Source organism: Panthera tigris, chromosome D4 (assembly GCF_018350195.1).
Source record: "Panthera tigris isolate Pti1 chromosome D4, P.tigris_Pti1_mat1.1, whole genome shotgun sequence".
In the NCBI taxonomy this organism is placed as follows: domain Eukaryota; kingdom Metazoa; phylum Chordata; class Mammalia; order Carnivora; family Felidae; genus Panthera; species Panthera tigris.
This window is the reverse complement of record NC_056672.1, coordinates 6,088,708-6,116,309: the sequence shown is the minus strand read 5'-3', so window position 1 is coordinate 6,116,309 and position 27,602 is coordinate 6,088,708. Positions and strand designations below refer to the sequence as shown.

Below are 27,602 nucleotides of genomic sequence, written 5' to 3'. Positions count from 1 at the left end.
CATACCCTTCACCCTCAGCTGTTTCCTCTTACCTCTTTGTAATAGCTTCCCACCGCCCTTCATCTCCAGGCATTCACTCATCTGCTTGCTTTCTCTTGCTATAGATTGGGTCACCTTTTCTAAAGTTTGATATAAATGGAATCGTACAGTAAGTACGTACTTGTTTTTGCTGTTCTTGTGTGGCTTTCATTTAGCATAATTATAAGGAAGAATTTAACGTTGGTACAGTATTATTAACTAAAATACAGATGTCATTGAAATTTTCCTTAATTTTTCTGCTGGTGTTCTCTTTCTGTTCTAGACTTCTGTATGTCACGTTGCACGTGATTGTTATTCTCAGTCTCTTCATTCTGTAATATTTCCTAAGTTTTTTCTTGTCCTTTATGACCTCTTGATCTTTTTGAAGAGTACTGATCAGTTATTTAATAGAATCTAACCATTTGGGTTTATTTTCTCATGAATAGGATGAACTTACGTATTTTTGGAAAAAATGCCAGAAAAAATGGGTCCTCAGTGTATCATATCGGAGTTCATAATGTTCACATATGTTATTATTGGTGATATTTTACCTTGATCACTTGGTTAGTTGGTGTCTGCCAGATTTCTCCACTGTAAAAAGTTACTGTCTTTTGTAGTTAAAAAGCAACTTGGGGGGACATCTGTGTATATCCTGTTTTTTCCTGATGCTTGCTTACTGATTTTAGCATCCATCACTGGATCTTGCCTGCAACTGTTATTATGCAGTGTTTACCTAAGGGTATTTCTCAGTGTCCTTTTAACTTGTACATTTAATAATTGGAATTCTAATGTAGGGAAGAGCGATCCCTTTGCTTTCATTTAGTTATTTATCTCTATATGGTTTCATAGATACTTGTGTGTTAAAATCCGGTACTGTAATTACTTTGTTTGAATTTTTTGCCGCCTTTAAAAAGTTCGTGGTTTACTTAATTTTAAAACTTATTTGTATGTCCCGGGAACAAGTCATTGATACAGAAATGTGATTTGCAAATTTTTTTCTAGTCTGTGGTAATTTTTTAAATTATATTTTTAGCAATATCTTTTGAAGAGAAACATTTTTTGTAAGGACCAATTTATCAATTTTATTATTTTTATTTTGTGAATCATAATTTTTAAATTTTATTTAAGTAGTTACTTACTTCAAGGCCACAGAAGATTTTCTCCTGTATTCCTCAACTTTTATTGATCAAGTTTTATGTAAGTTTCTAATGCCTCATGAGTTAATCTTTTTATATGGCACAAAGTATGGATTGGCATTCTTTTCTTCATGTGGCTTTTTCGGCACCATTTGTTGAACTGATCCTCCCCTCAGTGAATTGACTTTGCATCTTCTATTTCCCTTCTCTGTTTCTGGACTCTGTTTCAATGATTCTCTTTCGCTGATCTGTTTGTTTTGATGCTAATACCACAGTCTTGATTACTGTGACTTTATAATAGATCTTCAATTCAGGTAGCATAAGTTCTCTGTGTTACTTTTAAAAGTTGATTTGCTATTCTAATTTCTTTTTTAGACTCAGGCATCACTTCTAGATTGTTAAATTTCTAGTGGTTTCCCCAATTACATTTCTTCTCTTCATCCATTGTAAATACTATCCAAGGTACTTTTGGTTTTGATTTTGAAACAGTTTAAAAACTTTATTGATAAGGGTTCAGATTCCACACTACAACTTATTTTTAAGAAACTACCCATTGTAGGGGTGCCTGGGTGGCTCAGTCATTTAAGTGTCTGACTCTTGATTTTGGCTCAGGTCATGATCTTGCAGTTTGATTGAGTCCCACATTGGGCTCTACACTGACAGCGTGGAGCCTGCTTGGGATCCTCTCTTTTCCTCTCTCCGCCTCTCTCCTGCTCGTGCTCACTCGTGTGTGTACGCGTGCTCTTTCTTTAAATAAATAAACAAACTTAAAATATTTTTTTAAATGTATAAAAAATAATAATAAAAGAAACTACCCCTTGTCAAGTTTTGGTGTAATATCAAAGAATATTTACGATTATTTAAAAAGTGCAACTATGAATGTGTAAGATTGCATTTTTTTGCATACTTGAATTAAAACAACATGTCACGACAGACAGAAGTAGCTGGGAGAATGAATCCAGCTGGATGTAGTTTATTATACTAGACTTTAAAGAGCTTGGTAAAATAGTACCAGTGTTTATCTTTTTGATTTAGAAATAAAATTATTCAAAAATATGATTATGTTAATATGCAAATGTTATCTTACTGTGATGCAAGCACTTGAGATCTTCCCTTTATAAATTTTAAGTGCATAATGCAGTGTTGTTAGCTATGGGTACAGTGTTGTACAGCAGATCTCTGTAACTTACTCAGCTTGCTTAACTGAAACTTTATGTCCTTGATTGGCAACTCCCCATTTTCCTCTCCTCAGCTTCCTGCAGCCACCATTTCTCTTCGGCACTATGAATTTAACTATTTTAGATACCCCGTATAACTGGAGTCATGTATTCTTTGTCCTTCTGTGACTATCTTTTTCCACTTAGTAAATGTCCTCAAGAGTCATACATGTTGTTGCATATTGTAGAATTCCCTTCTTTTTAAAAAAAGCTGAATAATATTTGTTACATGGATATGCCACATTTTCTTTATTCATTCATCAGACAATGACATTTGGGTTGTTTCCATATCTTAGTTCTTTTGATAAATACTGAGGAGCAGGATTGCTGGATCAGATGATAGTTGTATTTTTAATTTTTTGAGGAACCTCTGTTTGCCATATTGGCTGCACCATGTTACATTTCCCTCATCAGTGTGCCAGGGGTTCCATTTTCCCCACATCCTTGCCAACACTTGGTGTTTTGCTTTTGTTTTGATAATGGCCTTCCTGATAGGTGTGAAGATATATCTTACACAATGGTTTTGATTTCCATTTCCCTGATGGTGATTAGTGACATTGAACATCTTTTTATACCTGTCACTCATTTGTATGTCTTTCTTGGATAAACGCCTATTATTCAAGTCTTTAAATCAGGTATTGCTTTTTTTTTTGCTATTGAGTTATAGGAGTTCCTTCCATATTTTGGAAATTAACCCATTGTCAGATATATGGTTTGCAGATACTTTCTCCCCATTCTGTAGGTTGCCTTTCTACTTTGTTGATGCTTCCTTTGTAGAAGATTTTTAGTTTGATGTAGCCCCACTTGGCTATTTTGCCTTTTTGTTGCATATTCTTTTATTTCTATATCCATGAAATCATTGCCAAGGCCAGTGTCATTAAGCTTTTCTCTGATTCTAGGAGTTTTATAGTTTCAGGAGGGAACTTTAAGTCTTTAATCTATTTTGAATTGATTTTTGTGTATGGTATTAGATAAAGGTCCAATTTTGTGCATGTGGCTATTTAGTTTTTCCAGCACCAGTTGTTAATGAGACTGTACTTTTTCCATTGTGTATACTTAGAGCCCCCCAACGCTCCCCCACTTTTTTTTTTTTTTTTTAAAGGGGCACCTGGGTAGCTCAGTGGTTAAATGTCCAACTTCGGCTCAGGTCATGATCTCGCAGTTTGTGGGTTTGAGCCCCGAGTAGGGTCTATGCTGACAGCTCTGGTGGAGCCTGGAGCCTGCTTCGGATTCTTTGTGTCTCCATCTCTCTCTATGCTTCTCCCCCACTCTTGCACTGTCAGCACAGAGCCTGATTCTGGGCTCCATCTCACAAACCCTGAGATCATGACCTGAGTCAAAATCAAGAGTCAGATGCTTAATGGACTGAGCCACCCAGGGGCCCCTCTACTTAGACCCCTTGTGAAAGACCCCTTGACCTGTTCGTGGGGATTTATTTCTAGCCTGTCTACTCTGTTTCAGTGGCCTATGTTTGTCTTTTTTTTAAATGTTTATTCTTGAGAGACAGAGTGTGAGCGGGGGAGGGGCAGAGAGAGAGGGAGACACAGAATCCAAAGCAGGCTCCAGACTCTGAGCTGTCAGCACAGAGACCTACCTTTGGCTTGACTTCATGAACTGCAAGATCATGACCTTAGCTGAAGTTGGATGCCCAGACGACTGACCTGCCCAGGCGCCCCCATTGCCCTGTATTTGTCTTTATGCCAGTACCTTACTGTTTGATTAATGTAGTTTTGTAGTATATTTAGAAATCAAGAAGTGCGATGCCACTGGCTTGGTTCTTTCTCATGATTGATTTGGCTATTTGGTTCCATGTGAATTTTAGAGTTTTTTGTGATTCCATATGAAGTTTAGAATTTTTTTCTAGTTCAGTAAAAAGTACTATTCTGACTTTGATAGGGATTGCATTGATTTGGAGATTGCTTTAGGTATCAGAGACATTTTAACATTTAACAATAAATAAGATTGTTTTCCTAATTTCAGTTTTCAGATAGCTCATAGAAATTGATTCTTGTATGTTGATATTGTATCCTAAAACTTGACTGAATTCTTTTATTAGCTATTAGTTTATTTTTTTTAAGTTTATTTAATTTTTTTGAGAGAGGGAGAGGGAACATGTGCATGCACACACGCATAAGCAGGGGGTGAGTGCTGAGCCCAACATGGGGCTCAGTCCTACAAAGCATGAGATCATGACCCCAGCTGAAACCAAGAGTAGGATGCTTAACTGACTGAGCCACCCAGGTGTCCTGCTATTAGTTTCTTTTTAAGGGAATCTTTAGTGTTTTCTATATATAAGATGATATTGTTTGCATAGAGAGTTTTACTTCTTCCCTTCTGATGTGGATGTTTTTTATTTATCTTGCCTAATTCCTCTGGCTACGACTTCTAGTACTATGTTGAATAGAGGTGGTAAGAGTAGGCATCCTGGACGTGTTCCTGATCTCAGAGGAGAATCTTCCAATTTTTCACTGTTCAGTATGATTTAGTTATAGATCTTAAATGGCCTTATTAATGTCTGAGGCACTTTGCATTTTTATTTGTAGTTTACAAGTTTTTCTTCTGAAAGAGTGTTGGATTTTGTCACATACTTATTCACTTATTGAGATGATTTTGTGGGTTTTTTATCCTTTATTCTTACAATGCAGTGTATCACATTAATTGATTTTTATATGTTGACCCATCCTTGCATCCCAAGAATAAGTCAAACTTGCTTGTGGTGTATAATTTTTTTTTTTTTTTTACTATGCTGTTGAATTCACTTTTCAAGTATTTCACTGAGTATTTTTGCATCTATATTCAGAGATAGTGACTTAGGATTTTTTTTTTTTCTTTTCCAGTAGTGCCTTCATCTGGTATTTTGTATCAGTTTGAAAGTGTTCTTGCTGATTCAGTAGTTTGAGAAGAATTGGATTTAATTTTTCGTTAAATGTTTGGCAGAATTTGACCGTGAAGCCATCTGGTCCTGGACTTTTCTTTGTTGGGAGGTTGCATACTAGTTGCAGGTCTGTTCAGCTTTTCTGGTTCTTCATGATTCAGTCTTGATAGGTTGTATCTTTCTAGGAATTTTCCCACTTTGTCTATATTGTCCACAGCTGGCATACACTTTGTAGTTATCTTTGTGATCTTTTGTATGTTTGTGTTATCAGTTGTAATGTCTCCTTTTTTATTTCTTTGAGTTGATTTTGAGCTTTTTTTTTTTTTTTTTTTTTACCTTAGTCTAGCTGAAGATTTGTCAATTTTATCTTCAGAAAACTTACTTTTTCCTCTTTTTACTGTTCTCTATTTCACTTATTTCTGCTCTAATCTTTATTATTTTCTTTCTTCTGTAGATTTTGGACTTAGTTTGTTCTTCTAGATCCTTGAGGTATTTAAAATTAGGTTGATTTTAGATCTTCTGTTTTAAGGTAGACATTTATCGCTTATAAACTTCTTAGTACTGCTTTTGCTGTATCCCATAAGTTTTGTTATGTTGTGTTTTAGGTTTTGTTTCTATATATATATACACTTTTTAAATTTTTTAATGTTCGTTTATTTTTGAGAGAGAAACAGAGCATGAGCAGGGGAGGGGCAGAGAGAAAGGGAGACAGAATCTGAAGCAGGCTCCGGGCTCTGAGCTGTCAACACAGAGCCCGACATGCAGCTCAAATGCACAAACCATGAGATCATGACCTGAACTGAAGTTGGACGCTTATCCAACTAAGCCACCCAGGTGATGCCCCTCAAAATATTTTCTAATTTCCTTTTTGATTTCTTCTTTGACCCATTTGTTGTTTAAGAGTGTGTTTATTCCACCCCCTTTTTTTTTTTTTTTTTTTTTGCTATTTAGTTTCATTCCATTGTGGTCAGAGAAGATAGTTGGTATGATTTCAAGACCTAACGGGATCTGTTCTGGTGAATGTTCTGTGTACACTTAAGAAGAATGTGTATTCTGCTATTTGCAGAAAGCTCTGTATGTATGTCTTAGCTTCATTTGATCTGTAGTGTTGTTCAAGTCTTCAGTTTCTTCATAGATTTTTGTCTCAGTGTTCTATTACTGAAAGTGAGATATTGAAGTACCCTACTATTTTATTGCTGTTTACTTCCTTATTCACTTTTGCAAATATTTGCTTTATTTAGATGCTCTGGTGTTACACCTAATATACTACTCTGTGTGTGTGTGTGTGTGTGTGTGTGTGTGTATGTGTTTATTTATAATTATTAGGTATTTCTGGTGAATTTATTCTTTTATCATTGTACAGTGTCTTTTTCCCCTTTTGACACTTTGACTTAAAGTCAGTTTTGTCTGATGTAAGCTATAGTCTCCTGTGCTCTCTTTAAGCTTACCATTTGCATGGAGTATCTTTTTCTATCCTGTCACTTTCAGCTTATGTATGTGCTTAAATCTAAAGTGATTTCTGGTAAGGAGGTCTAGTGGTGTTGAACTACCTCAGCTTTTGTTTGTTTAGGAAAAATATTATCTTCATTTTTTTTTTTAATGTTTATTTTGAGAGAGAGAGTGTGCACATGGGTGGGGGGGGGGGAGAGAGAGAGAGAGAGAGAAAGAGAAAGAATATCCCAAGAAGACTCCATGCTGTCAGCACAAAACCTGACGTGCGTCTCAATCCCATGAACTGTGAGATCATGACCCAAGCCGAAACCAAGAGTTGGACACTTAACCATTTGAGCCACCCAGGCTCCCGTGTCCTTCATTTTTGAAGGACACTATTGCTGGATATAGTATTCTTACTTGGCAGCTTTTTTCTTTCAGCTTTTTGAGTATATCATCCCACATTCTTCTGGCCTGCAAGATTTCTGCTGAGAAACCCACTGATAGTCTAATGGGGATTCTTATACATGACAGGTTGCCTTTTTCTTGTGCTTTCAAAATTCTCACTGCTTTTACTTTTGACAGTTTGATTGTAATTTTTCTCCTTGTGTATTTCTTTGCATTCCTCTTCTTTGGGTTTCTTTGGGCTTCTTGGATCTGTGTGTCCATTTCCTTCCTCAGATTTGGGAATTTTTCAGCCATTGTTTTCTTGAATAAACTTTCAGGTACTTTTTCTTTCTTTTCTCCTGCTGTGCATATATTGGTCTGTTTTTAGTGTCCCATAAGTTCCTGAAGCTTTCTGCATTCTTTTTCATTTTTTTCCTTATTGGTCTTGTGATTGAATGATTTCCAGTGACCTTTATTAGAATTTGCTGATCCTTTCTTCTGCTTGATTTAGTTTTATGTTGAGCCCCTCTCATGAATTTTTATTTCAGTTATTTTCTTCAACTTCATGTCTGTTTGATACTTTTTGTATATTTTCTGTCTCTTGTTGCAGTCCTCCGTTGGCTCATTTGTTGTTGTTCCAGTCTCAGTGAGCATCTTTATGATGGTTATTTTGAATTATTTTTCTGGTAAATCATAGAGCTGTGTTTCATTAGGGTCTCTGTCTGGAGATTTATCTTCTTTCCTTTGTTTGGAACACATTAACTTGTTTCTTCATCTTCCTTGACTCTCTGTGTTGGTGTGTGTGCATTAGACAAAACAGTCACCTCTCCCAGTCTTCGTGGAATGGTCTCATATATTCAAAGACTGCCATCCCCCCAGTCCACCCTGGCCAGAGATTCTGGTGGCCTCTCAAACCTTCATGCTAGTCCAACATGCTTCTTTTGTTTTCTGTGCTTCCCAAGTGTCTAGGGTATGCTGAATCCCCTCAGTGCACTGTGACAAATGGACTGAAGCCATTCCCCAGTCATCCTTCAGAAAAGTTGGATTGCCGTAAGCTCCATCCAACTGTTTCTGTCCATAGGGAGAAGGTGGAAGTTGTTTTTTTGGTTGTTGTTGTTTGTTTCTTTCGTTTTGTTTTTTCATCCACTTGCTCCTTGCTGAGTCAGGGGAAGGGCTGTGGCAACTCCCGGACCAAACTCTGTCTCTGTTCTCCTGACCTCCCTGGTGGCTAGATTATGCCAGGTTTCATCACGGCCTCAAGACAGACCCTCTTCCCTCCCTATGGACAGCCCCCAGAAAAGTTGGGGCACTGGACTTGAGGACTCTTTCCCTTCCCAAGAAGAAGCTGGAGGTGGAGGGTTTATCCTGTGTTGGGGGTAGGTGTTCTGGTGGGTGTAGGGGTTTGGGCATCCCAAATCTCCCTACCAGTTTTGATGAGTCTGATTCTGTATTTATCTAGCCTTCAGGTGCCTTTCAGTTACTTTCTAGATTTCTCGCCATAGGGAATTTTTGTTTGAATTTTTTGCTGAATTTATGTGTTTGTGGGGTGAAGGAGAGTCCAGGGTTTCCTACTCTCTCATCTTGCTGATGTCACTTCTCCCAAGGTACTGATTTTTAACTTTTAATTGACACTTGAAGAACAAACAACTGATGTCTAACAGTTTTAATGTATTTGGAATATTGCTAGCTTCTTGGAAACATTTGTATTTTGCTTTTAGGGATGAAAAAAGGGTTTTAAGGGAATGGTATATGTACCACTATGTTCCAAAGGCTAAAGTAAAAGAAGCTAGCTATAAAAACTGTATTCTAGTTGGTAAATTTATTTACTGTAGGAAAATACTTAGCAGTTCCAAACTACTCTAGTATACAGTAGAATTTAACAAAGAACTAAATTAATTGAATGAGATGATGACTAGAAAAAAGTTAAAAGTAAGGGAGAAGGCTAGAACTAACCACATTGTGCTTCATTGCACTCCTATGTTCCTGTCTACAAATATATACATATGTGTATACAGAAAAAAATAGACATGTTTATTCATATATAGGTTAGTATAGGTATGTATGTTACCTACTGTGTTTGCTGTGAGGACGTAGAAGCAATGATACCCCACTAACAACAAGCATCTTGTTTCCAGATCTTGCTTTTTAAATATTATTCTCTAATAAAAATGGAACAGGTGTCCCTGGAAAAATGGCTGCTTCTAGGACAACAGCAGGAAAAGTATAAGATGACCCTTTGAGGCTTCTTATAGTACTGGAAAGTGATATCCTGTTTTCTAGCACCATTTGATGAAAAGACCATGTGTTCTCCTTTGTATTTCCTTTGCCCCTTCGTTGAATGTCACTTGACTGTATTTATGTGAATGTATATCTGGTGCTTTCTATTCTGTTCTATTGAACAGAATATTTTCCATTCTTTGTTTAGTACCACATTGTCTTATTATTGTATCTTTATAGTAAGTCTTGGGGTAGCATCAAGTCCTTCAGCTTAGTTCTTCTCCTTCAGTATTGAGTTGACCATTCTGGTCTTTTGCTTGTCCATGTAAACTTTAGAGTCAGCCTGTTGATGTCTTTAAAATAACTTGCTGTGATTTTGATTTTGATTGTATTGAATCTGTAGTTCAAGTTGTGAAGGACTAACATCTTGACAATATTGGATCTTCCCAACCATGAACTTGGAATATCCCTCCATTTATTTAGTTCTTTTAAAAATCTGTTTATCAGAATTTTGTAGTTTTCCTCACATAGGTTGTATACATATTCTATTAGATTTGTGCCTAAATAAATTTTTTTGGTTGCTAATACAAATGCTATTTTGTTTCTAATTTTGAATTCCACTTGTTCATTGCTGTTGTATGAAAAAGCAATTGATGTGTATATGACTATTGTATTCTGTAACCGTACTAATAATTATTATTTCTGTGTTATTTGTTGTTGGTTCTTTTGGATTTCTATATAGGCAGTCATGTCATATATAAAGAAAGTTGTACTCCCCCCCCCCCAACCTGTGTATCTTTTATTTCCTTTTATTGTCTTACTACATTAGTAAGGACTTCCATTGTGACTTTGAGAAAGAGTGTGAGAGGGAGGTGCCTTTACTTTGTTCTGGATTTTAGTAGGAAAGCTTGTAGTTTCTTACCAGTGAGTATGGCATTAGTTATAGGTTCTTTGTAGGTATTCTTTGTCAGATTGAAGAAGTTCCCCTAGTCTTAGTTTACTGAGAGTTTTTATCATGAGCGCGTCCTGGATTTTCTCAAGTTCTTTTCCTGAATTTATTGGTACATTCATGTGTTTTTTCTTCTTTAGCCTGTAGATAGGCAATAGATTACATTAAAAAAAATAGATTACATTAATTGGTTTTTGCATTTGTTTTGAAAAATATTTAATGTTTATTTCTGAGACACACACACACACACGCGCACGCACGCACGCACACACACAGAATCTGTAGCAGGCTCCAGGCTCTGAGCTGTCAGCACAGAGCCTGACGTGGGGCTCGAACTCACAGACTGCAAGATCATGACCTGAGCCGAAGTTGGACACTTAACTGACTGAGCCACCTAGGCGCCCAGTTTTTGCATTTTTTAAAATGTCTATTTATTTTGAGGGAGGGAGGGAAAGAGAGCACTCATGAACAGGGGAGAGGCAGAAAGAGAGGGAGAGAGAGAATCCCAAGCAGGCTCTGTGATGTCAGCATGGAGCCCAACAAGGGGCTTAATCTCATGACTGTGAGATAATGATCTGAGCTGAAATCCAGAGGTGGGTGCTTACCCGACTGAGCCACCCAGTTGCCCTGATTTTTGCATATTGATCCAGTCTCGCATACCTGGAATAAATCTCACTTGGTTATAGTGTATAATTCTCTTATTTAAAAAAAATTTTTTTCAATATTTATTTATGTTTGAGAGAGACAGAGTGTGAGTGGGGGAGGGGCAGAGAGAGAGGGAGACACAGAATCTGAAACAGGCTCCAGGCTCTGAGCTGTCAGCACAGAGCCCGACATGGGCCTCCACCTCAGGAACCATGAGATCATGACCTGAGCCAAAGTCGAATGCTTAACTGGCTGAGCCACCCAGATGCACCATTGTGTATAATTCTTTTTAAACACTGTTAGATTAGATTTGCGAATGTTTTGCTGATAATTTTTCAGCTGTGTTCATGAGAGATATTGGTCTGCTGTTTTGCATTATTGTAATATTTTTGTTTGGTTTAGTTATTCGGCCAATTCTGACATTATAGAGTTAGGAAGTATTCTCTGTGCTTCTGTCTTCTGGAATAGATTGTAGAGAATTTGTGTAATTTCCTAAATGTTTGATAGAATTAACCAGTGAACCCATCTGGGCCTGTTTCTTTTTGTTTTTGAAGGTGATTAGTAATCAACTCAATAACTTAAATGTGTGTAGTCCTTTTCAGATTGTCTTTCTTTTGGTTCTTTTTAGTTGATTTATTTGGGCTAATTAGGGCTGATGACTTAATGTTATCTTTTATACACATTTAGAGTTACTAAAGTATTTTCAGAGTGCTCCATGATAAATTATCTTAAATTTGTTTTGTATGTATTTTTATGGGATAATAATAAAATAAATCTCTTTCCTTCCAGCCTAGTGTGTTAATTGTAACCTACAAGGAACCTGAAAAATCATCGTCTCAGTTTGGATTCTACAAACAAGCTGAATGGAGGCCAGATAGTACCATGATAGCTGTGTCAGTAAGTAGAATTTTCAACTTCAATAGTGTTTTTTATGAAATCATTACATTGCATTTAAATTTGATTCTTTTAGATGACTTCCATTTCGGTCTTTCCCACCCATTAGCATTTATCTTCTGTGATAGGAATTGCTATCCCGATTCTTCTGTTCAGGGTACTCTTACGTATCTTTTTGTGATTCTTCTGCTTCCTCCCTTCCCTAAATTAAGCCTCCCTATTGGCCTCCCTATTTCCTGAGACACAACTATGTGGAAATTAGGACAGCTTGTTACCCTAAGTAGTCTCTAAGTGTTCAGCTGAAAGTAAGGGCTGCACACCTTATTCTTTTGTCTTTAGTCTTCTTACTTTCCTGTTTTGTCCTGGAAGTTTAATCCAAAATTTTAAAACTTTCATCTCTATTCACACAGTACTCCCAAATTTATGTTTTAAAGGCCTGTCCTCCATCTTTAAGGATGCCTCACAAAAATGATAACCTTTATGTTTTTATGTCAAACTAAATTTTCATATCCATTTCGATCTATTTTTGCATTTCTCCTCTGTTCGATTAGTGTGCTTTGATCTGGTTAATTTTACCCTTTCAATCTATGTTTTGTCATTGTCATCTCTTGGACTGTCATTATGACCTAATCTGAATTAGCCATCATATATATATATGGTTAATCTTTATTGAGCGTCTCCTATGTAAATACTGTGATAACCATTATACGTGGATCATCTCATTTAATTTTAAATCAACAGTTTGAAGTAGATACTGTTATTCTTCATAGTAAATGAAGTTATATTGAAGATGTGATTTTTTTTTTTTTTTTTTTTTTTTTTTACTTTTTATTTATTTATTTTGAAAGAGCACTTGCACGCAAGCAGGGGAAGGGCACAGAGATAGAGGGAGAGAGTGAATCCAGCACAGAGCCCAATATAGGACTCTGTCTCATGAACCATGAGATCATGACCTGAGCCAAAATCAAGAGTTAGATGCTTAACCGACTAAGCCACTGAGTCACCACTTAGGAATTAAGTGTTATATAGATGGTGTATATCAGAAAGAAGGGATTAAGTTAGGTATTTAGATTCTATTTACAGGCATAACTTCTGGTGTACTTTGCTTTATTGTGCTTTACAGATACTGCATTTTTACAAATCGATTATTTGGCAATTTTGGTAATTATCACGATATTTCAAACTTTTTCATTATTATGTTTGTTATAGTGATTTGTGATCAGTGATCTTTTTGTTACTATTGAGGGTCGTTTTGGGTGCCATAAACAGTGTGCATATGAGATGGCAGACTTAATAAGTGTTGGGTGTGTGCTCACTGCTCTGGTGGCCTGTTCTTTCCCTGTCTGATCCGTCTCCTTGGGCCTCCCTATATGAGAGACACAACTATATGGAAATTAGGACCGCTTGTTACCCTACAGTAGTCTCTAAGTGTTCAGCTGAAAGTAAGGGCTGCACACCTTTCACTTTCAGTTGAAAGCTAGAAACGATTAAAACTTAGTGAGGGAAGCATGTTGAAAGCTGAGACTTCTTACACTAAACAGCCAAGTTGTGGAAGCGAAGGAAAAGCTCCCGAAGGAAATTGAAAGCGCTACTCCGGTGAACACACAACGGATAAGAAAACCAAAGAGCTTTCTTGCTGATGCGGAGAACGTTTTGGTGGTCTGGACAGAAGATGAAACCGGCCGCAGCCTTCCCTTCCGAGAAGCCTAACCCAGAGCGAGGCCCTGACTCTTCAGTCCCGTGAAGGCTGACAGAGGTGAGGAGCCTGCAGAGGACGAGTCTGAAGCGAGCGGAGATGGTTTCGGGAGGTTTGAGGAAGGAGGCCGTCGTCCCGACGCGGAAGTGCGGGGAGGGACACATCTGCTTACTGCTTGGCGCGCTGGGTGTTTTCAGCCCGCTGTTGAGGCCTGCGCAGAGATAGAAACGATTCCTTTCAAAATATTGTCACTTATTGACTGTGCGTCTGATTGCACAAGAGTTCTGATGCAGTTGGACAATGAGATTAATGTTGTCTCCTGTCTCCTAACAGAACATCCGTTCTGCAGATCAGAGAGTCATTCTGACTTTCAAATCTTACTGTTAAAGAAAAACGCTTCTTAAGGCTCTAGCTGCCATAGATAGTGGTTCCTCTGATGGATCTGGGAAAAGTAAATTGAAAACCTTCCGGGAAGGAGTCACCGTCCTAGATGCCACGGGGAACATTCATGATTCACGGGGAAAGCTCCAAATGCCAGCATTATTAAGAATTTGGAAGAGGTCGATTCCAGTCTTTCCGGATGACGTGGAGGGGTTCGAGACTTGAGGGAAGGAAATAGATGCAGCAGGGGAACTAGGATCAGAAGTGGGGCCTGATGATGGGACAGAACTGCTGTCATGTCATAAAACGTGAGCAGGTGAGGAGTTGCTGTTCGTGGGTGAGCAAAGAAGGTGGTTTTCTGAGATGGAATCTACTCCCGGTGAGGATGCCGCGAAGACTGTTGAAATGACCGTGAAGGATCTAGAATATCTCATCGGCCAGGTTGATGGAGCAGCAGCAGCAGAGTTTGGGAGGATTGACTCCGATTTCGAAAGAAGTTCTGTGGGCAAAATGCTATCAAACAGCACTGTATGCTGCAGAGAGAGTTTCGTGAAAGGAAGAGTCAGTTGATGCAGCAAATTCTGTTGTCTTATTTTAAGAACTTGCCACAGCCATCCTGACTTTCCGCAGCCACCACCCTGTCCAGTCAGCAGCCATCCCCAGCAAAAAGATTTCTAGCTGCTGAAAGCTCAGATGGTAGTTGGCATTGTTTTTAACAGTCAAGTATTTTTAAATGAAGGTATGTACACTGTATTTTTAAACATAATGCTATTGCAGGCCTAAATAACCACAGTGTGGAGTAAATGTAACTTTTATATGCCCTGGAATACCAAAAAATTCTTCTGAGTTGGCTTTGTTGTGAAATTCACTTTACTGAGGTGTTCTGGAACTGTAGCTGCACTGTCTCAGAGGTATGCCTCTGTTCTTCTGCATTAACTTCTGTCTCTGCTTTCTGTCCTTTTTTTAGTCTGCTATATAATGCTGACCAGGTTAATCATTGGAAAATGGTCCACATGGTCAAAATATTAAATAGTTCCTTCTGCAGACTACCAGCTACCTACCAAATCTACCTCCTGCCTATGTTTGTAAGGACAGTGAATTAAGAGTAGTTCAACATATTTCAATTATTTTATTTATTTATTTATTTATTTAAAAAAAATTTTTTTTTTTCAACGTTTTTTATTTATTTTTGGGACAGAGAGAGACAGAGCATGAACGGGGGAGGGGCAGAGAGAGAGGGAGACACAGAATCGGAAACAGGCTCCAGGCTCCGAGCCATCAGCCCAGAGCCTGACGCGGGGCTCGAACTCACGGACCGCGAGATCGTGACCTGGCTGAAGTCGGACGCTTAACCGACTGCGCCACCCAGGCGCCCCTCAATTATTTTAAAAAGTCAGAAAAAACATATATATATGTTTTTTAATTATTTTTTTATAATTTGTTTTTTATTTTTTACTTTTTTAATAAAAATTAAAAATGAATTAATAGATAAGGATTATTTATTTATTTATTTATTTTTAATATGAAATTTATTATCAAATTGGTTTCCATACAACACCCAGTGCTCATCCCAACAGGTGCCCTCCTCAATGCCCATCACCCACCTTCCCCACCCTCCCACCCCCCATCAACCCTCAGTTTGTTCTCAGTCTTTAAGAGTCTCTTATGGTTTGGCTCCCTCCCTCTTTTTTTTTTTTTTTCCCCTTCCCCTCCCCCATGGTCTTATAATTTATTGTTAAGTTAGCTAACATACAGCATATACACGGTGCTCTTGGCTTTGGGAGTAGATTTGCATGATTCATCACTTACATACAATACCCAGTGCTCGTCCTAACAAGTGCCCTCCTCAGTATTTCCCCCTCTCCCCCACCCCCCATCAACCCTCAGTTTGTTCTCTATATTTAAGAGTCTCTTATGGTTTGCCTCCCTCTCTGTAACTATTTTTTTTTTCCTCTGCTTCCCCCATGCTTCTCTGTTAAGTTTCTCAAATTCCACATAGGAGTGAAAACATAGGATACCTTCTTTCTCTGATTTCGCTTAGCATAATACCCTGCAGTTCCATCCATGTTGTTGCAAATGGCCAGATTTCATTCTTTTTCATTGCCAAGTAGTATTCCATTGTGTATATAAACCACAATTTCTTTATCCATTCATCAGTTGATGGACATTTAGGCTCTTTCCATAATTTGGCTATTGTGGATAGGGCTGCTGTAAACATTGGGGTACATGCGCCTCTATGAATCAGCACTTCTGTATCCTTTGCATAAATACCTAGTAGTGCAATTGCTGGGTCATAGGGTAATTTTATTTTTAATTTTTTGAGGAACCTCCACACTGTTTTCCAGAGTAGCTGCATCAGTTTGCATTCCTGCCAACGTGCAAGAGGGTTACCCTCAGAAGTAATATTTTTGACAACTGAAAATTGTATGAATTTTATTTTTTATTTTTTAAATTGAGGTTTAGTTAGCATACAATGTTGTATTTTCTGGTGCACAGAGTAATTCGATTCCACACATATATTCTCAGTGCTCACCAGGATACATGTACTCTTCATCCTCTTTATCTATTTCACCCATCCTCCCTGCACACCTTCTCTGTGGCAGCCACTAGTTCTCTGTATTTAAGAGTCTGTTTTTGGGGTGCCTGGGTGGCCCAGTCAATTAAGTGACCGACTTTGGCTCAGGTCATGATCTCATGGTTCGTGGGTTCGAGCCCCGTGCCAGACTCTCTGCTGACACTTGCTCCAAGCCTGGAACTTGCTTTGAATTCTGTGTCTTTCTCTTCCTGCTCCTCCTCTGCTTGTTCTGTCACTCCCTCACTCTGTCTTTCAAAAATAAATAAATGTAAAAAAAAAAAAAAAAAAAAAGTCTTTTTTTGTCTCTTTTTATTCATTTGTTTTGCTTCTTAAATTGTCCATATTAGTGAAGTCATAGGGTATTTATCTTTCTCTGACTTACTTTACTTAGCATAATTCATTCTAATTCCATCCATATTATGTATGGCAAATGGTAAGATTTCAGTCATTTTTATGGCTAATATTCCTTTGCACTTATATATGTATATACATAAATATGTGTATGTACACAGACACACCATATTTAGCCTTTCGTCTTGGGATGGATACTTGGGTTGCTTCCATAATTTGGCTATTATAAATAATGATTCAGTAAGCATAGGGGTGCATGTATCTTTTCAAATGAGTGTTTCCGTAATCTTCGGGTAAATACACAAAAGTGGAATTACTGGGTTAGATGGGAATTCTGTTTTTAATTTTTAAAGGAATGTCCACACTGTTTTCCACAGTGGCTGCGTCAGTTTGCATTCCCACCAACAGTGCATGATGGTTCCTTTTTCTCTACATCCTCACTAACAGTTACTTCTTGTGTTTTTGTTTGTTTTGCCTATTTTTGGTTTTACTGGAGGCTCAGGTGGCACATGACAGTTCACAAAATGGCTTCAGGGTAGGGGCTTTTGTTTTTGATTCTAGCCATTCTCACAGGTATAAAGTGTCTCCTTATGGTTTTGATTAGCTTTTCCCTGATGATTACTCATGTTGAGTATCTTTTCATGTGTCTGTTTCATCTGTATGTCTTCTTTGGAAAATGTCTGTGCAAGTCCTCTACCCAGTTTTAATTGGATTACTTAGAGTTTTGAATTGGGTTGTAGAAGTTGAGGGGTTTTTTCTTTTTTAACGTTAGAGTTGTAGGAGTTCTTACGTATTTTGGATAATAACTCCTTATCAGATCGATCATTTGTAGAAATCTTCTCCCATTCAGTAGGTTTCCTTTTTGTTTTGCTGATGATTTGCTTCCCTTTGCCAAAAACTTTTTGTTTTGGTTTAGTCTCTATAGTTTAATTTTAACTTTTATTTCCCTTGTCAGAGGAGATAATCTGGAAAAATGGTTATTTGGCCAAAGTCAGAGAAATTACTGCCTATGTTTTTTTCCTAGACATTTTATGATCTCAGGTCTCATGTTTAGTCTTTAATCCATTTTGAGTTTGTTTTTTATGTTTTAAAAGTAGTATTATTCTTCTCTGTGTAGCTCTCCATCATCATTTGTCTTTTTCTCCATTGTGTATTTTCACCTCCTTTTTTAATAAATTGACCATATCATTATTGGTTTATTTCTGGCCTCTTTATACTGTTCTGTTGATCTATGTGTCTATGGGCCAGTACTGTACTATTTTGATTATTGCAGCTTCATTGTATATCTTGAAGTCTGGGATTGTGACCTCTCCATCTTTATTCCTCACTTTCAAGTTTGCTTTGGCTATTCATGGTCCTTTGCAGTTTCATACAAATTGGAGGATTATTTTTCCTAGCTCGGTAAAAACAGCTTGTTGATATTTTGATAGGTATTGCGTTAAATCTGTAGATTGCTTTGGGCAGTATGGGCATTTTAACAGCATTGTTTCTTCCAACCCATGAGCATGGAATATCTTTCTGTTTGTGTCATCTTCAATTTCTTTCATCAGTGTTTCATAGTTTTCATAGTCCAGGCCTTTCACCTCCTTGGTTAAGTTTAATCTTAGGTATTTTATTCTTTTTAGTGCAATTGTAAATGGATTGTTTTCTTCTTTTTCTGCTACTATATTGTTAATGTAGAGATATGATACAAATTTCTGAATATTAATTTAGCATCATGTGACTTTACTGAATTCATTTATCTGTTGTTTTGTAGTATTTTGGTAGTCTTGAGGGTTTTCTGTATATGGTATGTCATCTGCAAAAAGTCAAAGTTTTACTTTACTATTTTGGGTTTTCTTTTTCTTTCTTTCTTTTTTTTTTTGTCTGATTGGTATGGCTAGGTCTTTGACCACTATGTTGAATAAAAGTGGTGAGGGTGGACATTTTTGTCTAGTTCCTAATCTTAAAAGAAAAGTTCCATTTTTCCCAATTGCAAATGATGTTAACTGTGGATTTTTCATTTAAGGTCTTTATTATGTTGAGGTATGTTTGCTCTAAAATTTTTTTGTTGAGAGTTTTTATTATGAATGTATGTGGTACGTTGTCATATGCTTTTTCTCTGTCTTCTGAAATGATCATATGATTTTTATCTTTTTTCTTGTTAATGTGATGTATCACATTAATTGATTTGGGCATATTGAACCACCTTTGCTTCCCTGGAGTAAATCCCACTTGATGGTGGTGATTTTTTTTTTTTTTTTAATTTAAAGAAATTCCCTCTATCATTTCTTGTTGTATTCAGTTGACCAGTATTTTGTTGAAGATTTTTGCATCTATGTTTATCAGAGATAGTGGCCTGTAATTTTCTTTCTTTGTAATGTCTTTATGTAGTTTTAGTATCAGGGTAATGCTGCTGTTAAAGAGTAAGTTTGGAGGCTTTCTTTCCCCTTCTGTTTTTTTGGACTAGTTTGAAAAGAATATTAACTCTTGTGTAACTTCTTGGTAGAGTTTACCTGTGAAGCTTTCTGGTCCTGGACTTTTGTTTGTTGGGAGTTTTTTTTTTTATTACTGGTTCATTTTCTTTGCTAGTAATTGATATGTTCAGATTTTCAGTGTTGTCCTCATTTAGTTTTGAAGGGTTTTATGTTTCTAGGAATGTATCCATTTCCTTTAGGTTGTCCAAGTTGTTAGCATGTAATTTTTTTTTATATTCTCTTGTATCAGTCTTTTGTATTTCTATGGTATCAGTTATTTCTCCTTCTTCATCTGATTTTAGTTATTTGAGTTCTCTCTCTTGTTTTGATGAGTCTGGCTAAAGGTTTATCAATTTGTTTATTTTTCTAGAGAACCAGGAAACCAGCTTCTGGTTTCATTGACCTGTCTATTTGATTTTTTTAGTCTCTCTCATTTATTTCTGCTCTAGTTTTTATTATTTCCTTCTAATGGCTTTGGGTTTTATTTGTTCTTTCCCTGTCTCCTATACATAAAGTTAGTTTGAGATTTTTGTTTCTTGAGGTAGTCTGGTATTGCTATAATCTTCCCTCTTAAAACAGCTTTTGCTGCATCCCAGAGATTTTGGACTATTTATCTTAAATTTCATTTGTTTCCATGTATGTTTTGATTTTCTGTTTGATTTCTTCATTGACCCATTCAGTGTATAGTACGTTGGTATTTAGCCTCCATGTATTTGTGTGCTTTCTAGGTTTTTTCTTGTGATTGATTTCTAGTTTCATTCCCTTGTGGTCAGAAAGGTACATGATATGATTTCAGCCTTTTTTTAATTTACTGAAATTTGTGGCTTAATGGGTGATCTGTTCTGGGGAATGTGCCTCATGTACATGAAAAGAATGTGTAATCTGTTGTTTTTGGATGGGACATTTTGAATATATTTGTTAGGTTCCTATGGTCCAATGTGTTATTCAAGGCCGTTATTTTTTTGTTGGTTTTTCTATTGGGGTGTTCTATCTGCTGATGTAAGTGGGGTGTTAGAGTCCCTTGCTACTATATTACTATCAATTTCTTCTTTTATGTCTATTCGTAGTTGCTTTATGTATTTAGGTGCCTCCCACAGTGGATGCATAAACAGTTACAATTGTTATATACTATTGTTGGATTCTTCCCTTTATCATTGTGTAGTGCCTTTTGTCTCCTGTTAGAGTCTTTGTTTTAATGTCTGTTTTCTCGGATATATAATTATTGGTACCCTACCTTTCTTTTCACTTCTGTTTGCATGTAACTGTTTTTCCATCCTTCCCTTCGAATATGCATGTGTCTTTAGGTCTGAAGGGAGTTGTCTTTAGGCAGCATAGAGATGGGTCTTATTTTTTTTTTATCCATCCAATCAATCAATAGCTTAAAAAAAATTCTTTTTTGAGTGTGACTCCTAGTTCATTTATTGTATGTTTATTTATTTTTGAGAGAGAGAGAGAGCAAGTAGAGGAAGGGCAGAGAAAAAGGGGGACCGAGGATCCAAAGCAGGTTCCATGCTGACAGGAGAGAGAGCCTGATGCAGGACTGGAACGCATGAACCATGAGATCATGACTGAGCCAAAGTCGGTGCCTAACTGACTGAGCCACCCTGGCGCCCCTCAACCAGTATCTTTTGATGAGAGCATTATTCCATTTACATTTAAAATCATTATCAGGGAGCCAGAGTGGCTCAGTGGGTTAAGCGTCAGACTCTTGATTTTGTTTCACGTTGTGATCTCACAGTATGTGAGTTTGAGCCCCACATTGGGCTCTGTGCTGACAGTGCAGAACCTGCTTGGGATTCTCTTTCCCTCTCTCTCTGCCCGTCCTCTGCGCGCTCGTGCGCGCGGTCTCTCTCTCTCTCTCTCTCTCTCTCTCACTCTCACTCTCACTCTCACTCTCTCAATAAATAAATAAATAAATAGATAAATAGATAAATAAATAGATAACTAAATAAAATAAATTATCAATAGATATGTACTTACTGCCATTTGTTACTTGTTTTGTGGTTGTTTTATTCTTTTCTGTTTTTCTCTTGCTCTCTTGTGGTTTGATGTCTTTCTTTAATGATATGCTTTGATTCCTTTCTCTTTATTTTTGTGTGTGCCTGTTACAGGTTTTTGATTTGTAGTTACCATTAGATTCAGATGTAGCATCTTGTCTATATGATAGTCTGTATTAAGTTGATAGTCACTTAAGTTTGAACCCATTCTTTTTTTTTAAGCTTATTTTTATTTTTTGCAAGAGAGAGAGCAAGCAGGTTAGGGGCAGAGAGAGAGGGAGACAGAATCCCAAGCGCTAACAGCACAGAGCCCAGTGCGGGGCTCGAACTCTTGAACCGTGAGATCATGATCTGAGCTGAAGTTGGATGCTCAACCGACTGAGCCACGCAGGTGCCCCTCCATCTCCTTCTCTTGAAATAGTGGCCTTAAGAAGAAAAGACCTCGTGGTGCCCTGTAGCACAGCGTCCCCCGTTGATCAGAACCAGGCATTTCATAGGTGTTTCCTCTGTGGGGTGGCATGCTGTCATGGCCGGGCCGTGTGTGCCTGCAGTCCAGTCTCCCGCGGTGGCCCACGCTGCCCGTTGTAGGTGCCCTGGACGGTTTGGTCCCTGTGCTGTTAAAGGGCCGTTCTGGGGCTGCTGTGGGCTTGTTGGGTGGTGCCAGCAGTCAGACCAGATACCTCTCCTGAGCCCGTCTGCTGGATCTTCAGTTGCACCAAACTTCGGGGTGCTCTCCCTGCCTTGCCCCTCAGAGGCTTTCCTTTGTGGGCAAGGCCTGAAGTCAAACAGATGTCTGCCCCAACGCGTCTGCTGGGGCTGTAGTCCCACCGGTGTGTGTGGTTATTTCCCCCTCTCTCTTGAGCAGGCATCACTTCAGAGTGGTGCTGGTCCCTGCTGGACCGTGTGCGGGCATGTCTGGGCAGGAGCTGTAGTGGGTTGGTTGGGCCTGGGCGAGTAGGTAGGTAGAGAGGTAGAACGTGTGTTCAGGCTGATTACTCCAAGTGGCAGGTTATCTTAGCTGGGGGGGGGGGGGGGGGGGGGAGTAGAGAAGTGGTGCCCACCAGCTCTTTTGTTCTTGGACGCGTCTCCTAAAGATCCCTGACCCTTCAGCACAGGTTCTGAGATTAGTAAATACATGTGCCTCTGTCCATTTCAAGCTCTTTTCAAACTGTTGTTTCTGTGCTGTATATCCTTGAACTTGTTTGTTAGGCTGGCTCTTTAAGGCCAGGGTCTCAGTCTCCTGTTGCCCTCCGCTTTTGCCAGAGCTAAGTCAGCCACTTTTTAAAGTACCTGGAGTTAAGCCCTGCTGGTTTCCAAACCAGGTGTTATAGGCACTCCTCTTCCTCGAGCAGGTCTTCTGTGCCTAAGGTTCATGGTGTGAGGTCTGCTTCTCTTCCTTCTCCATACTTGTGGGGTGTCTCCCATTTGTGGTTACTCTCCCCGGGAGTTTGGTTCCCAATGTAGTCTCTGCCCCTCCTACCCTTTTTGATGTGTCCTGTCTGTGATTAGCTGTGGAAAATCTGTTCTCCCAGTATTCAGGTGGTTTTCTGAGTTACTTGCACTAATGTGGCTGTTATCTAGGTGTATCTTCCATTATTGATAATGAATTTTAAATTTCATTGTCCATAAGTATTGCTGGAATATGAAAATGCTAATATATTCACATAATTTCTATGGCTGCTTTCAGGCTGCAATAGCTGAGTCACGTAGTCCTGACAGCTACCATATGTGACACTTCATCTCTTTTTTGCTCAGTGCACACTGTAAATGACAGTAACACTTATAAATCACGTGTTTCAAGTGCCACATGTTGCCATACAGTGACATTTTGTGTAATTTTTATTACTAGTGCATACCTATCATGTCAAAAGAAGAAAAGATGAGAATAGGTTTTGAATATCATGCTTTTAAAATACATTGGAGTGGGAGTGCCTGGATGGCTCATTGGGTTAAGCGTCCGATTTTGACTCAGGTCATGATCTCATGGTTTGTGGGTTTGAGTCCCGCGTCGGGCTCCGTGCTGACAGCTCAGAGCCTGGGGCCTGCTTCAGATTCTATGTCTCCCTCTCTCTCTGTAACCTTGCCTGCTCATGCTCTGTCTCTCTCTCAAAAATAAATAAATATTTAAAAAAATTAAAATACATTGGAGTGTGGATTAATTTACTGGATTAGATGGAAAATTATTGTCTTAATTATGCAGTGACCCTATAGCAAAGCCAAAAAAATACAATAAAAGTTGACATTATCCAACTTAGTATTTATCATAGCATTCCCAACTCATTGAAATTAATAGAAAAATCGGAAAATTTAAGACCATATCTTCACAAAAATAAAAATGAAAATGAAGGTACAGCCAAAGTAAGTTTAGCTCTTTTTTTTTTTAATTTTTATTTTTTTTAATGTTTTTTATTTTTGAGAGAGAGCGTAAGCAGGGGAGGGGCAGAGAGAGAGGGAGACACAGAATCTGAGGCAGGCTCCAGGCTCTGAGCTGTCAGCACAAAACCTGATATGTAGCTTTTTTTTGGTTTGATTTTTAATTTTTTTTTAATGTTTTTACTTATTTTTGAAGGAGAGAGCGAGCATGAGTGGGGGAGGAGCAGAGAGAGAGGGAGACACAGAATCTGAAACAGGCTCCAGGCTCTAAGCTATCAGCACAGAGCCTGTGTAGCTGTTTTTTGATGAACTGAGAAATGTAACAGTCTGGCTCAGTGTATTTGAGCAGTCAGTGTAGAGTGTGAAATGATTAGGAATTAATCCCTGTGAATAACATGTATGGGAGAACTTTAGGTGAAAAAGTTTTTATGAAGTTGCAAAAACACCAATCAGTACAACGTGAAGTAGAGTCCACTAAGGTGTGTTTTAACTGATAGCGACAAAAATACACCTGAAGCGGTAAAAGGCTTAGTTGGGCAGTTTATAAAACTAGCACACATGGAAGTGTTTAATGCCTGTAACCATTTTAAGTTTTTAGAAATAGAAGCTGGAATTCGTCACTTGCCAAACTCCATGGGTCTTTGATGTCTGAGCAGTCAGTGGTAAAGGTTTATTGTGAATTTTTTTTACATTGGGCTGAGATTGAAAATTTTTGAACTTGAAGAACCACCTTAACCACTGAATGAAGAACCACTTAGACCCTGAATGATTTGGTAGATAATTTTTGCTGTAGACTTAGTAATGTTTCCACATGAATTCAGTCACATCTACAAAACAATGCTTGTATGTGAAATTTACATATGGTCAAGTCATTTTGGTGACAACTAATGTTACTTGAATCACAACGTCAGGCTGCTTTTTTGTGTTTCCACTGCTGTCAAAAGTTACAAAGTAAGACCTGTTTTTCCAACAAAAATTAGCAGTAGGTATGTTTTCTGAGCTCATCCTGAGTTCTAATAGCATATTGCAGAACTTGATGCAATTGTAAAGGAGATGTCCACATTTCATAATCCATTTAATTGTGCAAATGAAGAATGCTTTCGCCCTGCCTTCAATTGAAAATGATTAATCTACCATGTATTGACATGTTAAATGGCAAACATCAGAAGAGTCTGGTAGACTTGTGTACTTACCTACTAGTTGATGACTGACTGTATTCAATTAAAATCATGTGCTCATGGATTGATATCACTACTTGTATGAAAAGACATTTCAAATATGAATATGTAAGATCTCATTACAGGACAGCATTAATGGAAGAAACTTTACAATCGATTTTGATGATAGGGAACACTAACTTTAAGCCCCAGTTAAGCAAAAATGTTATCCTCATAAGAAAAATTCCATTCTCTTTAGTGGAAAATTGGTGCTCACTCTTCATTACTGTTATATTTAGAATTTTTAAATAGTAAAATTTATGATCATTTTTCTCTCTGCATTCATTACCCTTTTTATATTTGTGTACGTATGATACTTTAACATCTTGAGGCCTTGCTGACCCTGGAAGGACTCTCCCTCCCAAGGCCAGGCAATTTCTAGAGAATCTTAAGGATTCACCTGTTGAGTATGCCTTTGACTTGCAGACCAACCAGTCCATAGCCAGTACCCCCTGACATCTTTATGGAGCTCTTATACTCTGGGCCACTATTCCCCTGCCCTACTTATGCCGGACCCAGGAAGAGATAACTAGAGACAGCCCCTACATCCAAGTAAAGAGAAAATAGTCTATTAGCTTTATTTTTAGAGCAGAAATAATTTCATGTTTATTAACTTTTTGCATTTTACCAAGTACTAAGAAAACAGAGAAGTTAGAAGAAATTATTCCTGTCTTCAGTTTGGAGAATAAAATGCATATATAGAAGAGAAGGTGAAACAATTATTTTTTTGGCTATTGAGAATCCAGTTTTTATTTCATGTAGTTATTGCTTGTAGTCTTTTTTTTTTTTTCAAGACTTTATTTTTAATTAATCTCTACACCCAACACAGGGCTTGAACTCAGAATTGCAAGGTCAAGAGTCCCATGCTCCACCAGCTGAGCTAGCCACGCACCCCAGCTTACCGTCTTTATCTGCAACTTCGTGGAGATACCATGATGAATGTAATTTTAGCTGTGATAGTATGGTTTGCATTAATTTTATTTATTTATTTATTTATTTTTTGAGAGAGCAAGCAAGCAGGGTGAGGGGAGAGGGAGAGAATCTCAAGCAGGCTCCACGCCCGGCACAGAGCCTGACAAGGGGCTCAATCTCATGGCCATGAGATCATGACCTGAGCCGAAATCAAGAGTGTGACGCTTAACCTGCTGAGCCCCCGAGGTGCCCCTGGCTTGTATTAAGTATACTGAGTAAACACTGACCTGATCCAAGTGATTTAAGTTATCATCTCCATTTTTATAATTTAGAACATGAATTAATGTTTTAGCTTATGAATTTTAAAATACATATAGGATCGTAAGTGGAGTTTATGAAAAATAAATGTTCTGTTTCAGAGTATTTTTAGGTTCATAGCAAAAGTGAGGGGAAGGTAGAGAGATCTCCTTTATACTTCCTTCCCCAGCACATGCACAACTCTCCCCATTATCAACATCCCCCACCAGGGTGGTACATTTCTTATGATTGGTGAACTTACATTCATACATCATCATCACCTAGAGTCCATAGTGTACATTTATGGTACATTCTTGGTATTGTATGTTCTGTGAGTTTGGACAAACACATAATGATGTATATCTGCCAGTGTATCTACAGGGTAGTTTCAGTGCTTCAAAAATCTCTCCTCCACCTATCATCCCTTTTCCTGTAACCCTTTGCAAGTAGTGATCTCTTTGATTGTCTTCCCAATTTTGCCTTTTGCAGAATGTCCTGTAATTGGAATCCTATGGTATATCGTTTTTTTCAGATTGGTTTCTTTCACTTAGTAATATGCATTTAAGGTTTCTTCATGTCTTTTCCTGGCTTGATAACTTATCTCTGTAGCACTGAGTAATATGTTCTTGTTTGGATATATCACAGTTTTTGTATCCATTCACTTACTGAAGAACATCTTGGTTGCATCCAGGTTTTGGCAGTTATGAATAAAACTGCTATAAACATCTGTTTGCAGGTTTCTATATGGATTTATGTTTTCAGCTCCTTTGGGTAAATACCAAAAAGTGTGATTGCTGGACTGCATGGTAGAAGTATGTGTAGTTTTGAAAGAAACTGACAAACTGCCTTACATGGTGAGTGTTCTCTTTTGTATTCCTGTCTACAGTGAATGAGAGTTCCTGTTGGTCCGTATCTTCATTGGGTGGTGGTAATGTTTTGGATTTTGGCTATTCTAATAGGTGTATGGTGGTACCTCATTGTTTTAATTTGCATTTTCCTGATGACATACGATGCGGGGCATCTTTTCAAATGCTTATTTGTCATCTGTATGTTTTTGATGACGTGTCTGTTAAGGTGTTTGACCCATTTTTGTTTTTTTAAGTGGGCTTCATGCCCAGTGTGGAACCCAGTGTGGAGCTTGAACTCATGACTCTTAAAGACCTGAGCTGAGATCAGGAGTCATTGGATGCTTAACTGACTGAGCCACCCAGGCACCCCGTGAACTTTTTGAGTAGTTTGTTTACTTTGAATAACAGTCCTTTCTGACAAATGTCTTGTGCAAATACTTTGTCCCAGTTTGCAGCTTGTGTTTTAATTCTTCTGACAGGTCTTCTGGTAGAGCATACATTTTTAACGTTAATGAAATCCATCTTGTCTCTTCTTTTGTATCATGCCTTTGGTGTTGTATCTAAACATTATTGCCAAACCCAAGTTCATCTAGATTTTCTCTTATGTTATCTTTTAGGAGTTTTGTGGTTTTAAGAATTAGATTTTTTTTAAGTTTTAACTTTTAAGTTGTAAGGGTGATACATGTTTGATGAAGAAAGCCTAAGAAACACAAAATAATAATTCTACCAT

The 27,602-nt window shown here is 37.9% G+C and overlaps 1 protein-coding gene across 6 annotated transcripts in view; it reads left to right on the top strand.

The window, feature by feature from the left end:
• Positions 1-27,602, top strand: part of RIC1 (RIC1 homolog, RAB6A GEF complex partner 1) — a 142,665-nt gene that overhangs the window by 29,524 nt on the left and 85,539 nt on the right. For all 6 annotated transcript variants that reach the window (XR_006210584.1, XM_042964517.1, XM_042964516.1 and 3 more), the window contains exon 2: positions 11,665-11,772. Coding sequence is in view for 5 of the 6 variants with exons in the window: in XM_042964517.1 (XP_042820451.1) it covers positions 11,665-11,772 (108 nt within the window). In the remaining variant the exon portion in view is untranslated. The remainder of the gene's footprint in view (positions 1-11,664; positions 11,773-27,602) is intronic.